This window comes from Archocentrus centrarchus, chromosome 22 (genome assembly GCF_007364275.1).
Source record: "Archocentrus centrarchus isolate MPI-CPG fArcCen1 chromosome 22, fArcCen1, whole genome shotgun sequence".
NCBI lineage: Eukaryota > Metazoa > Chordata > Actinopteri > Cichliformes > Cichlidae > Archocentrus > Archocentrus centrarchus.
This window is the reverse complement of record NC_044367.1, coordinates 20,207,086-20,224,169: the sequence shown is the minus strand read 5'-3', so window position 1 is coordinate 20,224,169 and position 17,084 is coordinate 20,207,086. Positions and strand designations below refer to the sequence as shown.

At 40.4% G+C, this 17,084-nt stretch overlaps 1 protein-coding gene across 1 annotated transcript; it reads left to right on the top strand.

Annotated features, from left to right (window-relative positions):
• The first annotated feature begins 692 nt into the window (after positions 1-692).
• shprh (SNF2 histone linker PHD RING helicase) lies at positions 693-16,390 on the top strand. The gene is made up of 30 exons (XM_030718216.1): positions 693-830; positions 2,599-3,192; positions 3,450-3,579; positions 3,689-3,907; positions 4,137-4,215; positions 4,638-4,788; positions 4,907-5,009; positions 5,093-5,352; positions 5,445-6,095; positions 7,289-7,540; positions 7,649-7,727; positions 7,838-8,001; positions 8,250-8,506; positions 8,756-8,877; positions 9,128-9,216; positions 9,379-9,471; positions 9,568-9,675; positions 10,201-10,343; positions 10,447-10,620; positions 10,794-10,856; positions 10,939-11,164; positions 11,445-11,582; positions 11,973-12,074; positions 12,167-12,238; positions 12,417-12,605; positions 12,716-12,808; positions 12,891-12,977; positions 14,230-14,408; positions 15,012-15,092; positions 15,207-16,390. The coding sequence occupies exons 2-30, from the start codon at positions 2,608-2,610 to the stop codon at positions 15,301-15,303; spliced, it is 4,986 nt and encodes a 1,661-aa protein (XP_030574076.1). The 5' UTR covers positions 693-830; positions 2,599-2,607; the 3' UTR covers positions 15,304-16,390.
• Positions 16,391-17,084: the final 694 nt, after the last annotated feature.

The window sequence follows — 17,084 nt, the reverse complement described above, 5'->3', positions numbered from 1 at the left end:
AAATAAACATCAGGAATCACTTTTGCCATGACACCAGTTTGTGCTTCCATGGTGTGACTTCTCCAGTGAAAGGATGGCTGAAGTTCTTTCTCTCCAACTCCACTACCCAATGGAGAGATCAAGCCTGCTGCCTGCATTTCAAAGGAATACTCACCTGTAATTCACTTCTATCCCCACTCTCTGCTGCTCTCCTTCTCTGCTTCTCCACTGGATTCCTCTGGTTCACCCTCCTCTAGATGGAAAAAATAACCAAAGCTTCTGTACAATTTTCTGTTTGCAACTCCTGGTGAGCAGCCTAAGAGAGTTCAGGCTGAAGAATAAAAGGTGGTCATACCAAATACTGACTTTCAGGCTCATTACAAGTGTAGAAACTCTGTTTTTGCATTATACACGATATTTCCATGTATGTTTGCAGTTGTTTCAATAATCGCTGCACCTACTTCCTATTTTCCTGTCAAAATATAAAGAAGTGATGGGTGGTTAAGACTTTTGCACGTTACACTAAAAAATAAAAAGACAAAAATAGGCACAAAATAGAGACAAAAAAATTGCATTTGAAGCAAATAAATTAATCTCTTGTAAGTTTACTCTGTTAGATAAATTTAATCTAACACAGACTAAAGGCAAAAGAAAAACATAAAACTTGACCAAGGCAGAAACGTTTCCCCTGTTCTTACGTCACTTCCTGCATTTAAAAATGGCGGACGTCAACATTGATGTCCGTAAATGAACTGAGGTGCACTTCAGCCAGATTGTCTGGAGCTGCTTCAGCATGAAACGACTTCTCATCAAGCGGTAATAACGGGAGCAGTTTTTGAGAGGCTCGAAAAGTAAATATGCTTTTTTATTTCTCATTTGCTTGTTTGCAGTCATAGGGTAAAAAGCGGCGCGCCGTACGAAAGTGCTCTCATTGTGTAAGTGTTTATACAACAGTGTTATATGTAATGATGGTTTCGCTGCTGACTGTGTTCTCAGAGGAGAAACTTTCCCCGAAGGGAGCTAATTTGAAACAGCAGCTTGTAAGCCGTCGCGTTGAAGATGTACAAGTTAGCCAGCTAGCAGCACATTTAGCACGAGTCTGGGCAATAAGGGGTAAACACAGACACACTGTACCTGAAGTGAAATGACAGACTCCAGCTGTAAACTTAAATGTTTAGAGTGGCAGTGTTAAATGCACAGAGTGGCAGTGTTAAATGCACAGGCAGTGACAACATGTGGCAGTTTGTCTTGTGGGATATGTTTTTTATTCACTTTGACGGTTTAATACTACAGTAATTACCTCATATAGACTGTCATTGACCTATTGACAGTCAGAGACCTACAGAGACCTGTACTGTGAAGCAGGATTTCGTCTTTTGATGACCAATCAGTTCTCCAGAGAATAGCACCACCATTACTGGAACATACCTCAGACCTACGTTTGGATTGTATTTTCTTTCACCTATCGAAATCAGGGTTGAGGAGCCGCTATCACAGAGACAACACACAGAGACAGACAACTATTCATGCTCACGCCTACAGCCAATTTAAAATCATCAGTTAATCTAGGCTCGTAATAGGTCCACATAATGTTGGATGCTTATCTTAAATATGACCAACGTTTCAAATAATGAGGTCAGCATATGTACAAGTAATCCCTAGGAGCCATAAGGTCAGACTTCTCTAAACTATTGGGTTCAAGTTTTTTTTCTATGTTGGACTCAGTGAGTTATCTCTAAAATGGTTGTCTCAGGCACAAAGCTCTGGCTGTGAGCAGAAGTATTCATGCTTGTACCAGATGACACCACAAACATACCACAATATTAATATAAAAATAATACTTTTAGAATTTTTTCTTTTTTTTTTTTTTTAGCTGTGGATTTACAAGCAGTTGACAAATGCTGTGCCTTCATTGCACTCTCAAGCGCTCTGAACTGGGTGTTTTCTGAAGAGTGCCTTTTTCAACTGATAAAGGGAGCTAAAATGCCTTGTTTGTAACAGGCTGTACCAAGGCCCAGTATTAAATAAATGTGAATTAAATTCAAATGTGAATCATGTGAAACTACTCTAGTAGATTAAGTCCTGTTTAAGTACATATTTTAAAAAAGTAACTATTTACGGAGGGCAAAAAGGCTTAAAGGCAACAGAAGTAAACCAAATATATGCTAAGTGGAAAGGTGGATTTTACTTAATTTTATTTGTATAAAGGAAAAGCTTCTTTCAGCTGCTCCCTTAGTCACAAGGGGTTGCCACAGTGGGTAGGACCATATATTTGATTTAGCAGATTTTTTTTGTACCAGATGTCCTTCCAGACACAATTCCAAAGGGATTTGTGTTTCCTCTGGGGATTGAACCAGGGATCTTTGCTTGTTGGGTGAATGTGTAAAACAACTACATAGTAAATAGTCTGTATGAAGGCAAGGTTTTCATAATGATTAAGATATTGTGGTCATTAGGTGATATGTAACATATTGTCAATTTCAAAGAAGCTTGGGAAGAACATTTTGTTTCTGCCTGCCAAATGTAAATATTTGGCATATGCTATTGATGTAATCATAAATGAATATGAGGTGGTGTTACTTTTTTCCATGAGCATTTCAAACTTTTTGTACTTTGCAGAGTTTCATCATGAGTAGCCGAAGAAAGAGGGCCCCTCCTGTGAGGGTGGATGAAGAAGCCAAGAAGAAGTTGAACTGGAACATGCTGGAGGACCGCAAGAATGAGGCAGTCCAGGAAGATGACGAGATACCGACCTGCTCTATTCTTTCAGTGGACCCCACTCCTAGTACCGCCCTTCTCTCCACTCCAGAGGGCGCCACAGAGGCTGCCTGCACCCGCTCTGTCCACTTTTCAGAAGAAGTTCCCAGCACATCATCTGACATCACTGCTGCCTCTACCTCCCTGGCACTCACTGTATTGCCACTTTTAAAGCTCAGCCACATCTGGAAAGCACTCATTGGGGAATTCAGTGTCAGGCCAGCCTGGCTCCCATCTGACTGTGATCAGAGAGCTTTCACGTTTCACAGGATGGGTGAGCAGCTCTGCCTAATTTACAGCAGCTGTGATGAGAGCTCAGGAATGCAGTGGAGGCCTGATGAGGACACTTGTACAGCAGAATGCAGCCTCCGCAGGATCCCGCTGGAGGACCTCGACTGGCTGCAGAAGAGGAGGGTGGTGCAGCTCTGTCACCAGACAACAGATGACTCAGTTATGGTATGGAGGTATTTCTACTGGGGTACATCATGCAAAGCCCATGTTTATATTTGATTTTGTTAATATGTGGATAGGCCATGGAATTACACTGCTTTTAATAACAAAGAGTTAAATATTTGTTTTTCAAATAGTAAAATCAACTGTCAGCCTTGTATGTATGGAGTAAGATTTTGCTCCTTTGGTCAAAAATATCAAACAGTTGAAGTTTTGTTCAACATTATTGCTTATTTAAGCTGCTCCTTGGTTCTATTTGCCAGGTGGGGATTTACTTGCTGGAAACTGGGCTCAGGAAGCTGGAGTTCCTCAGTGAAGGAAATGCTCGGCTGAAGAAAGCAAACCAACTGATGCAGAAGTTAATGGAGTATTTCTACGATTTCATTATCCCTGGTAAGTAGTCTCCAAGTTCCTCACGCCGTATTATAGCAGCACGAGTTTACAATTCACCCTGACATCCTGTCCAGAGAGTAGTGATTTTGTTGCCATATTTTCTATTTAGAAGTCGTTGAGAATGAGGAGGAAGAATGTGATACTGACCTGGAGAGGCAAAATGTTGAGGAGCTCTACGATTATGTCAGGCATCTGCACCAGGAAGAAAGCCAGAAGGTGACCTATGATGTCCAGCATAAGGCTCTTATTCCTGTACTCAGGCCCTACCAGAGCCAGGCAGTCAACTGGATGCTGAGGAGAGAGAAGTACAGGAGCACCTCAAGTAAAGGTAGATCCATCACATTACATGCATCTATTCATTCCACAGCTGCTCATGCTCCTTTAACAAGAATTTTACTTCGGGGTTCTTTGAAATTGAGAATCTTTGAAACTAAGATGTCAGTGTTTTCCCCTGTTTGGTAATTCTTAACTTAAAAAAAAAATAAGCGTACATAAACGTTGACTTCAAAGATCACATAAGTAAAGCTACACATTTAATATTTACTGTTTCTTTGCAGAACAATCTTTGCATTTCCTCTGGCGGGACTTGATCACATTGTGTGGCAAGAAGTTGTTTTATAACCCTTTCACTGGCTGGTAAGAACACAGTTCTTCTTGTGTTGAAGTTTCCGATCATTCAGAAACATTTGCTGTCTTTGCAGCTCAATAAAGACAGCAGGAATCATGCCTTTATACACACAATTTACATGTAAACATAGGCCTCATTGTAAGTTTTTGTGGGGACTACTATTTAAGTGGAAAAACATTTCCTTAAAAACCGAACACTGCGTTTTGGTAATGTTTTTTTTTTTCTTTTTTTTTTTTAATTCTTTTAGCATGATTAGCATAAAAGTTGGTAGAAGAATTGTTATCTTGGAAGCAAAACAGTAAAACAGCATGAAGGTTTGTGTAATTTGAATGAGTCGACCCTTTAACTTGCTATTATCACATTTAGGTGACTCTGAGGTATGAGCTATAATGCCACTGATACTAGACTGTTGTTTCTTTCCTATTTTCAGCTTAATTCGAGAATTTCCACTGGCTGGCATTGAGTGGCCTGGTGGGATCCTGGCTGATGAGATGGGGCTTGGAAAGACGGTGGAGGTTTTGGCTCTAATCTTGTTTCATACCCGGCAGGACCTCGAACAGGAGGTCCTCACACTCCCTGTGGTTAGTAGGCCTCTACAGTCATGAATACACAGTTTTGCCTTTTTCTTCAGTAAACAATGTAATAAACTATGTATTTTATTATGGTTTATGGTTTTTTAAAACTTTTGATTTTTTTCAGGGAAAATCTGTGAATTACTTTGTTCCTGCTCCTCCACTAGAAAGAAAGAAAGTTATCAGCTGCAAGTCTGAAGCTCAGCCTAAAATGAAAATATCCTACCCAAGTATGTCACTCACAGTCCTTTCAGACAACCCTCATAAGTCCCTGAATTTTCACACTTTTTGAATAATACTTGCTTTTCTCCAGCTGTGCGTGTCATGCTGCTCACTGCAATAAAGGAGATGAGATCTGGCAAGGGAGCCTCAGTCAATGCTGTCTTCACCTATATACGAGCCACCTATGGCTATGACCTCCTCAAGAACCGCAACCACATCAGGAAGACACTGACAAAGCTCATAGATGAAGGCATGGTTGACCGGGTCAAAGGTCGTGGCTTGGCGGGGTCGTTCAAGCTGGGAAAGAACTACAAAGAAACAAAGAAAACATTTGCGGGATCAGCAAAGTCTGTAAGAATAAAGAACTTCAAATATGAATGTTTTATGCTACAAATATGAGTTTATTGTGTTGTCTGAGTTTGGTCTGCATTTGTCTTTGTTAGAATTCCAAAAACACAGAGAGCACACCCAGGAAAATGTTTCAGAGACGAGCAAAAGAAAAGGCAGAAGCAGCTCTACAAAACTCTTTCTCAGAAGATCAGAGAGATCTGAGCACCCCTACATCTGACTGTCTCATCTCAGAGGAAGCAGAAACAAAGAACGAGTGGGATGAAAATCTGAATGAGAAAGCAGATCAGTCAGATGACATGCTGGATTCTTCCACAGCACCGTTACAGGTGTCTCAGGATAAAAGTGCCTCAGATACACGGGACATGTGCAGAATAGATGATCTCCCTGAAGAAATAGGAGAAGCTTCACGGCTTGATGACAAGGAGATGGAAACCCCCACAAGAGTGTCTGTTGTCCCATTTAACACCCCTGACTACAGATTTGAGTGCATATGTGGTGAGCTGGGCATCATTGACTACAAGGCCCGCGTGCAGTGTTTGAACTGTCAGCTGTGGCAGCACGCGGACTGTGTGAACTATAAAGAGGAGAGCCTCGAAACTACACCTTTCTACTGCCCTCACTGCCTGGTAGCCATGAAACCGGTGTCCACAGGAGCCACCCTCATCATTTCCCCAAGCTCCATCTGTCACCAGTGGGTCGAGGAGATCAACAAGCATATCAGGTCCTCCTCCTTACAAGTGCTGGTGAGAGAGTAGATTCATACGTCTCTTGTTACTGTGTCATATAATACAAAATACGATAGTGCCAAATGTTACAATGTTTGGTCCCAGCAATGCTATATGTCATTATTCTGCCTTCCAGTAAAAATTTTAAGAACAAGAAGCTACTTTCAATCCCCAAAGGAATTTCTGTCTCTTCCCAGAGATGAACCAGGGATCTTTCACTTGTCAGGCAAATGTGTAAACTACTACAGTATGGAGCCGTTTCTGTCTGAATTGAATTTACGTATTCTCAAGCCACCATGAGGCCTTTTACCTGGACATGTAAAAATAATTGCAAACAATGGAGTTAATGCTGATAACAGCTGCTAATCATGGCCAGTGTGTGCATTATACCAAGCTTCGTTAAAACTAGCAAGCCATATTGCACCACATAGATAATTGATTATGAGCATAATGCAACACCACAGTCGCTGACTAATTAAATTGTTGTGATGTTAAAGCTTTGCTATTTATGAGGGGAAAAAAAACACACAAATGGAGTTTGCCTTCAGGGCTTTCTGGCAGAAAAGGTGTTCTTACAGAAGCATTTTCAAGAAAGAAGTTTTTCATAAGTCAAGTTTGGAGAAAAAAGAGCAACAAAGTCAGTGTAAGTGGAAGGTTGTGGTGGATAGGTGGATCAAACCCAAGACTTTCACTTGAGAGACTGAGCTTTGTCTCCTGAGTAACACTAAAAGTCAGTTTTGACTCATTGATTTTAGACTTTTTAAAATCCCATTTGCAGTTGCAGTTTGGTTTGGTTCAAGCACAAAAATTGGTTGGCTGGGTGTAAGTAACAACCCTGCTTTGTTATGCTTAAGAAAAGAGCAGGGTTTGGTTTAAAATAAACCATCTACTTCTTTCCTTTTTGATAGAAACCCCCCAAAGGTAATACTCACAAGGAGCTTTTCCCATTTGTTGAATTACTACACCACACACCTACTACATGGCACACTCACCTTTACCCTCTTTCTGATTTTTAAGTCTAAGTAAAGTTTTCCCACAGTGCGAGCAGTCAGTTGCAATGATGGTTCAGAAGCAGCAATATTTATGATGCAGCTGGAACGACACCAACACCACATGACTTTTATCATTCATTATTGGATGCACACGTTTATCTTTCATCTGTGTTTATTTGCATTATGCCTAATCGTTTTTGCCTTTAACTTTCCTCTTAGGTTTATCAGGGTGTGAAGAAACATGGATTCATTCAGCCTCACATGCTTGCCGAGCAGGATGTGGTCATTACCACCTACGATGTGCTGCGCTCTGAGCTCAACTATGTTGACATTCCCCACAGTAACAGCAAAGACGGGCGCCGCTTCCGCAATCAGAAGCGCTACATGGCCATACCCAGCCCTTTGGTAGCTGTGGAGTGGTGGCGAATCTGTCTGGATGAGGCTCAGATGGTTGAATGTCCCACTGCAAAGGTGAGTTGAGGGAATCCAATTCTTGTTGTATCTTAAATGTTTAGGGGTTTTTTTTGTCTGATTTATTTAAATTTAGTTTATGTGCCCACCTGATGTTGTTCCCTTCAGGCTGCAGAAATGGCTCTGCGTCTTGCATCTGTTAATCGGTGGTGTGTTAGTGGCACTCCAGTTCAGAGAGGCTTAGAAGGTAATGTGAAGAAAATATTAACGTGGAAAAAATCAAAAGGACATAAGCAGGCTATGAGTATGGTCTCAAGTTGTAAAAAATCATTAAGATTAACTTTTTTCACTCCGTAGATCTGTATGGCCTTGTGCTTTTCCTGGGAGTTGACCCATACTGGGTGAAACACTGGTGGGACCAACTGCTTTATCGTCCCTACCGACGTGGAAATACAGAACCTCTGTACAATGTAATCGCTCAGATATTATGGCGATCGGCTAAAAAAGACGTCATTGATCAGGTAGGATGTTAAAACATCTCTGAACATTTGCCCTTGCTCTACCTGAGAGTGCCTGAAAAACTATTTTGTGTGACACATTTTTTCATGTGAAACAGAACTGTAAAGTTTTCTCTTGTTGGTCTTTTAATGCAACTGTATTTGATTTGATATAAATAAATAAGCAAGACATAATGTTACATTTGAAAGTTTGTACTGAACTTAGAAAATGTACCCACCTGGCATTTGATGTCTTGTTAATCTTTCTCCAGATTCAGATTCCCCCTCAGACAGAGGAGGTGCACTGGTTGCACTTCTCGCCCGTTGAGGGTCACTTCTACCATCGTCAGCACGAGGTCTGCTCCCAAGACGCTTTGGTCAATCTCAGGAAGATCTCCGACTGGAGTCTGAAACTTGGCAGCCTCGACCGCCGTACCGTAAATACCATCTTGTGCCCTCTGCTCAGACTGCGCCAGGCCTGCTGCCATCCACAGGCTGTCAGGGGGGAGTTCCTGCCTCTGCAGAAAAGGTACTTGGCATTAGGATCTTAAGGCACTTGTGCAGGAAATGAAGGGGCTTTTTAAAGGCAGCTGCAGTAGTTAATTAACAAGCCAGCTAGACTAAATCACAACATTAACATGAGCAAAGCCCCCTTCCAGCAACGTTTTTGTCCATTGAGAAGCATGCAGTTGTGTTTATTTAAAGCTGACCCATTCTGTGTAATCTGTATTGGAGGATTTGTTAAGTGGGTTTGCCTGTGTGCCCCATCTCTCTGTAGCACCATGACAATGGAGGAGCTCCTGAAGTCCCTGCAGAAGAAATGTCGAGTAGAGTGTGAAGAAGCTCACAGACAATTGGTGTGTGCACTCAATGGTTTGGCTGGAATCCACATAATCAGAGGTATAGATCACCCCTTCTATACATCTGCTCCCTTTGCTCTCAGTTTCCCATGGGAATTAGTTCAAACAAAACAGAGGCCATGATCTCATCTTTGTGTCTTCCAACACTTTTTGTGCTGGGATGTTTTGTTAAGGCTGGTCTCAGTAAAGCAGCATGATTGCTGTCGCTGTACTGAAGTGGTTTGTAAGGTCTACATGTGATGGATATGTTGAGTGTCACTAAGGATGTCTATTTCTTTTGCCATCTGCAGGTGATTTTGTAGAGGCAGCAGAGATGTATAGAGAAGTGCTCCGTTCGTCAGAGGAGCACAAAGACAGACTGAAAACTGATTCATTACAGGTATGTGGCCTCATAAATGGCTGCACTTAACATGTGAAAGGTTTCAACTCTTAATTCTTTATGTACTACCTCTTAGTATGCTGATTTGTTGTATATATGGTTTTGTGAAAAATTCATAGATATCATGAATTTTTGATTACTTTTGCTGTTGTGGTAAAACAGAGGCTTCATGCTACCCACAACTTGATGGAGCTGCTGAGCGCAAAGCACCCTGGGATTCCTCCTACTCTTAGAGATGACAGACTAGGTGAAGAGGTGATTCACAAATATTTTTCTATTGTCAGAATGTCTTTATTTCTATTTACAGTAGTTGACCATACTGCAGTTTTATCATTCGCCCTGTGTCTGTAGGCTGAGCAGCTGAGACAGCACTACATGACCAAATATGACTCTGAGGTTGCCGACGCCCGTCAGGCCCTGCAGCCGGTGCTGCAAAACATAAAAGAGCTGAAGCGAAAGGTGAGAACTTCTTTACCCTCAGGGAAATTACACATTATATAAAAAGATTAGATATATAAAGAGATATAACTGATGTTTAGGAATGCAAAGTCAATGTTTTTTAAGATCATAAAATTTCTGCAGATGCATATTTATGGCTACGCAGGTTTTGAGATTGATGTATAGATAGAAGTGATCTAATATGCATTTTATCATAATTCATATTTTGACATTGGACTAAATGTTTTTCTAAGAATTATTATCCCTTTTTGGAGGCCTAAAATCTTCTTAATTATCAAATGATTTTCAAAAAATAGAATTGATAGTGATCAGAAAATAGTAAATGTAGCTAATGACAAATAGGATATTACTGGAGCCAGAGATTTTTTTTTAATCCCAAAACCTTCTAAGACTTCAGGTATTTCACTTCCAGCCACTTATACATTGCCTTTGTTTTTTCCAGTCCAGTGGTTGCATCAGTCAATAAAAAACAAGTTGTTACTTAAACATGGTTAAATATCACTATGATGATTTTTCTTTCTCAAGGTCAAGCTGAATTCTCCCTGGTGGCTGGATGTTATTCAGAGAGCAGTCCGTTGCTCCACTGATGACGATCTGGTGTCCCGTGTCAAGAATGAACTGACATCCAGTTATAAACAACAAGCCCACAAGCTCTCTATGGCAGACAAGTAAGCACTTTAAGTGTTTCCTAGTAATTACAAGGAAGTTACTAGCACTTACTTTCTAATTTTTAAGAGACCGGCATGCTTTAAAATGTCTGATATCCTGCAGGTTCCGTGATTCCTATGGTCTGCAGTTTCTGCTCACCACGCAAATGCAAGATCTGGTGAAATCTCAAAAGACTGTGCAAGATGCAGTGAAAAGTCTTGAAGGTCCAGCTTCGAAAGAAGTTATTGAGGAGGCCACAATTTGCCATCTCAGGCCTATGCGACTACCACTCAACAAGTATGTCGTCAGCATTTTGTAGCTTCATATAAGCAGTGTTAGGAACCTTACAATACTTAAATTTATAAACTTGTATGACAGCTTTTCATTGTGTTTCTTTACCTTTCTTTGTAAATTTAACAGTGTGGAACGTATTTTCACTTATAACTAATATCTCTCTCATCATATTGTAGCTGTGTTTTTTGCAAAGCAGATGAACTTTTCATAGATTATGAGTCCAAGCTGTTTTCTCACACGTAAGTTGAGCAGTATTTTTAGACCCATCATCAATCAAATTACATAACCAAGTGTTGATTAATCAGTAAAATTCCTCCACAGTGTTAAGTGTCAGACGGCCATCTTTGAAGAAATGATCGAGGATGAAGAGGGGCTGGTCGATGACCGTCTCCCCACCACCAGCCGAGGTCTGTGGGCAGCCAGTGAGACAGAACGCACTCTGAAGGCCATCTTGTCTTTTGCCAAACTCAAACGCATGGACCCAGACCTGGTGGAGGAGGGAAACACTTTTATGGAACTGTTTGAGAACTGGAAGAAGGAGTACAAGGTTTGCAGGCACACTTACAACACGCTTACTATTTTCAAACTTAGCACATCCTTTTTTAAAGGACAAGTAACCAGGTTTCCTATATTATTTAAAAAGCTGCATTCGTCCAATAGGGTTCCAAAGGCATTTTTTATTATGTATTATGAGCAGTAAACTGAATAAAAATGATTAGTCAAATCTCTTTTTTTTTCAGTTTTTCAGCATAAATTATTGGACTAACTATATGATTTTATATTGCTCAAACAGATTGGAGTGATTTGTTTCATTTGTTTCTCCTCAGGTGCTGCACGAGTACTGGATGGTGCTGCGCAATCACGTGTCAGCCATTGATGAGCTGGGTATGGCCACGGAGAGGCTACGCGTGCGTCTGCCTGATGAGCCGAAGCCCAAATTGCCGCACATCATAGAACCCCATGAGGTGAGTAAAAGTTCATGCAAGTCATGAAAACATGAGTGACTTGGTATTAGGACTGTTGAATGATTGGCACTTTGCAGAGTCACTTTGCTGCATATAATGGTGTAGGATCTTTATCTTGCAGTGTAAAGTGTCCTGAGATGACTGTTGTTGTAGTTTGGTGCTATAGAAATTAAATAGATTTTATTTGAATTGACAAAAGACTGTCCAGCTATGGAGTAAGATAACTGTCAATATGAAACCAACTGCTGAACGTGTGCCACAGACTCTGGAATTAATTAATGTGTATATAGATAGAGGACTGAAAGTTTCTAAGGATGTAATATTCTATTTTATTAGAATTATTACTTTTATTACATTTCTGAACCCTGCTCTTGACTGTTTTGCGTCCAGGTGGAGCAGAACAGAGTCAAACTTCTGAACGACCAAGCTGTGGCCAAGTCTCAGCTTCAAAAGAAGCTTGGCCAGTTTCTGTATCTCACAAATCTGGAGAAGGTAATTTTATAGTAACTACAAAATTCGTAACATTACCCTAGCTAAGAGTATTGTGTGAGCTTACTCTGAACAACATAAATTTCTTGATTCAGTCCCAGGACAAGTCTACTGGAGGTCTAAACCCAGAGCCGTGTCCCATTTGTGCCCGGCCCCTGGGACAGGAGGTGAGAGTCCATTGTAGAAGTCTCACAGGTGTAAATTGTATTTTTGTTTTTATATGATTTATATGGCGTCCATTAATCCACCATCGGCAGCCTGAACCACACTTATTCATACTCTTACAGTGGTCCACAGCAGTTTTTTTCCATGTAGAAAAATCTCTTGTTCTTCTCTCTTTTCTAGTGGGCTGTGCTGACATGCGGCCACTGCTTCTGTAATGAGTGCATCGCTATCATCGTGGAGCAGTACAGCGTGGGATCAAGGCGGCGAGCCATCAAGTGTGCCATTTGTAGGCAGACTACATCCCACACAGAAATCTCCTATGTTTTCACCACCCAGTCATCCAGCCAGGACCAAGACATACCGGTCAAGGTCAGTCAGCAACACCATTTTCATGGAATACAGGAAGAGATGGCTGGATGACTGTAGTAATTATTTGTTTAACACAGCCATAATAACTTTACTCTTTGTGTGTTTGTCAGGGAAGCCACTCTACCAAAGTGGAGGCAGTTGTGAGAACTCTGAAGAAGATTCAAGTCAACGACCCCGGGGCCAAGTGTCTTGTCTTCTCCACGGTAACTGTAAACTATCTGCACTCTACAAGATTTACTTTGGCGATATCAAGTTTGGATCTGACCTAGTTTCTCTTTTGCACAGTGGCAGAGTGTTCTGGACATCATCGCCAAGGCCTTGTTTGATAATAACATGGAGTTCTCTCAAATCAACGGAATTCACAAATTTCAGGTTTGAATTTGATATGTTCCAATTTCCTCATAATGAATACCATAATTTTTACTATGCATTTAATTTTTTTTATTGCTTTGTTTTTATTGAACATCCACTTACTGTATGATGGTAAAGCCCTGTCTAAATACCGTCTAAATACCTATCTAGTCAGTTTTAATTGATCCAAATTCTAGCAGCAGCTAAAACAGCAGTTCAACTTGCTGCTACACCTCATACTTGTCACTTTTGGATCAGGTTGTTATTTTGACCTAAAATCACTCCCTAGAGAGCAGGTCAACCCCAGATTCTCATTATTTCTTCCTTTACTTCAGGCCACATGCTCTAAAAGTTCCACATACATACTTTTTTTTTTTATAGAACTGTGAGATTAAACTGCTAACAAACCAACAGTAAGACAAACTGAAGAACAAAAATAGATCATTCTTCTTGGAGATAAATGTATAATCTTAGCCACTAATATGGAGATACTTCATAATAAAGGTTTCTTTCTGGCCAATACATTTGTAAAAAGTCTGTAAGATTGAAAACAACTGGCAGGAAAATACCACAGGAAGACAATGAATCCACATATGTTTTTGTATTAAAAAGTGAAACGGGATAAAATCGGCACATTAACTAACTGTTTGAAACTGAAACTACACAGTACTTAAACTGCTGTATGAATTTGTCTGGGACCTCACTTTTTTCTTAAAATAAATCAAATGCCAACGTTTCTCACCTGTACACGACGGGACAGAGCAGGTTGTACTTCCTGAGGAGGGCTACGGTCTTTTAACATCTGCAGGAAACTCCTGGAGATCTTTTACCAGACTGTTCAGTGACAGACTGCTCCTCCCCATGTGCAGGACTAACAGACTGAAAAACTACTTTGACCCCCACAGCCTCAGACTGCTCTTTGGGGGGAGGAGGGGTAACCGGGTAGGGCTGGGGGGGCAGCAGCAGTCTGAGCCTGACCACAGACACAATGTAGCATAAGCAATACTAGAAATGTGCAATACCACATCATCTGTTAGACATTTTATATCTATATATCTATCTTTATATCTATTTCTTGTGTCTTTGTTTATTGTTATTTATTTATTCATGTGTTTGTTTCTGACTACTGTTGTGCTCACTTGTGTGCCTATAATATAAAAGTGCTACTGGAACTTTAATTTCCCTGATGGAATCCTCCCAAAGGGATTAATCAAGTTTAATCTAATGATACAGATATATTGTAATGTGTGCACTGTTAATTGTTATTTTCCAGGAGAATCTAAGTTCCTTCAAATATGAAGAGAAGATCAACATTCTTCTTCTGCCGCTCCACACGGGCTCCAATGGACTGAATATCATTGAAGCAACGCACGTGTTGCTGGTTGAACCAATCCTCAACCCTGCTCATGAGCTCCAGGCAATAGGCAGAGTGCACCGGATTGGCCAAACCAAGTAAGACACAGACCGTAAAGTGCAGAAGCTCACAACAAAATATCTACATGCAGATATTTTGTTGTGAGCTTCTGCATTTCAAAATTTTCTCTGCCTGCAATCATTGACTTCAAAATGGGAGTTTCTTTTTTTTGTTGTTCTTAGATTCATATGTAATATTAGTGCACCCTCTAGTTATTAATAAAACTGCAAATCCACAACTATGCTGCTTAGTAAAGTACAGCACTTATACCTCAGTGATAGATTTTTTTTTAATCTTTTTTTTTTTTTTTTTTTTTTAAACTCAGTCTAGACTCAGAGATATGCAGTGCCTGGGCAAAAGGCACTTAGACAGCACTCACCTCCTTCAGCACTGCATATACAACATTATTCACTTTGTCTGCTTCTAGTTACAAATCTGCATCAGAATTCATATGTCAGTTAAATCTAAGGTTGTATGGGACTCATAGGCTCATTTTTCTTTCATTTTGGGAGCAAGTAGAATGAAAAATGTGAAGAATTTGTTAAACCTTTTAGCAAAATATTATTTATATAATATAATCCACTCTGTACTCAACAAAACAAAGCAAAGAAATACTAATTTGTGTTTCCTCTCTCCACCAGGCCAACATTTGTTCACAGATTCCTCATCAAATCTACCATTGAAGAGAGAATGCAAGCAATGCTGAAGACAGCAGAAAAAAGGTGTGTCAGTGTGCTGTGATTTTTAATGCTGTTACATTTGTATTTAAATATAGCTTAAAGAGGTCGGGGAGGCACTGTTATCAAAGTACCACTAAAAGCCTTTTTTAATTCCAGTCACACCAGCACTGCCATGAAGCACTCAGAGGCTGCAGTACTGACAGTCGCTGACTTAGCTGATCTGTTTACTGAAGACACTGAACCTCTGGAGTGAATCTCAGCACTGGCCTACTCATAGAGGGATACCAACTACAGAAACTACTTGTTTGTTGATTTTATATATATTCTTTTCTTAATAGTGTGAATTATATATCTTTATTTATATTTATAATAACTGCGGCTGCTGTTACACCCAAATTTCCCCTCTGTGGGACAATAAAGGCTGTTTCTTCTTCTTCTTCTTCTAAAGCAGGCAAAGGGAGCGCACTATTTACCCAGTGGTGAAAAATTTTGCACATTCCACTTTTTTTATACAAGCATCCTGAGGTTATGAGATGTATTTCCAAAAAAAAAAAAAAAAAATATTTTAAGTAATCGTTGACAAATTGCTTCAAATTTCTACTTGTTGAATTTTAACTCAGTTTGGAGCAGTTGTATTTGCATCACTTGTCATAGTTGTATCTTACTGGTCCAGTAAGCTGTGTTTGTTTATCACATTTAGACTGTTTGTGTAATCAGACGTCTACATTCATGTACAACTTCATTATCTCCAGATGGATGGAACCACTTTGAGGTATTCTCACAACATTCAGGAAATAAAAGTCTGTGAGCGGCAGGTTGTCCGCCTGTTACGCCTAGCTCTTTTTGTCCAGTGCTTTTACTGTGGTTTATTACTATGTAGTAAAAACTTGAAGCAGGAAGGATGCCACTGATTTGTGCTCACCTCTGACCTAAACTCACTTTTACTTATTTACAACTGAAATGAAATGGTGTTGCAGGATTTCTTCAACCAGACCATCCCTCTTTAACCTAGTTCGCTGTTGAAACAAAACCACACAGTTTGGTCTAGCAATGCCTGTCTTATTTCCAAGACAAAAAAAAAGCACAAGATGCAATGTGTGGGAAACTAATGTTGGAAATCCAAATTGTAAAAACTGTGTGAAGATATTCTGTTTTGCAGCAGGTGTCTCATCCTTTTCTATTTATTATTACTCCTACAAATTGTCTGGTCAAGCTTAAGAATCATGTAGCTTAATTAAATGTTGCTTGTCTCAAACTGATTAAAATCGTCATTCCGTTCTTGTATTTCATGGTCTGTTCTACCACACACATACACTCAATGGTACTTGGCATAGTTACTGAATTGCCATTGACTTGTAATGAGTTTCTTTTTACCTGACTGACTGCAATTCCCGCACTAGTAAAGATTTTAAAATGTCCAGACAAAGGTGTAGACAACAAAGAGGGACAGCCCCGTGCTGCTGTTCCTTTTTACGTGGTTACCAGACTTCTTGTTGCTCCCTGTAGTAAGAACAGTCGTAAGATGTTACTAAGAGAACGTTGCCGCAGTAGGCGGTGACATGCGTGTTACCTTGGACTGCCCTCAGTTCCCCCTATTCATGTGTGGAATCTCATTGTTGTTGGGGGCATCATTCAAGCTGGTGTTTTTAAGGCTGAGGGAGGGCCACAGTTCATTAGTTTTCAAGGGGCTGGAGTAAGTGAGGGGTACTATATTTTCTGGTGTCAGGGAGCTGTGGTGAATAGCTCCCAGAAGAATCACAGAGTGTCAGAGAAGGAGCCAAAGGCAGTGGAGTGGCTGAGCTACGAGAAACCAGAGGGCACGTTGTTGGAAGATGGCACCTGCCAGTTTGGTTTTGCCTGGCTGCTGCTCCCATGAGGATGGTCACCTTGGCGCTTTATCTGGAGCCTGAGGAGGAGGGTGAGCACACACCTCACAGACCAGCACATCTGGGCTTGAAATGGTCAAACAAACTGTTTCTTTGTTTTATTTTTGATTTTACCAAAATGCTTTTGACATTTTATTTTTGATTAACT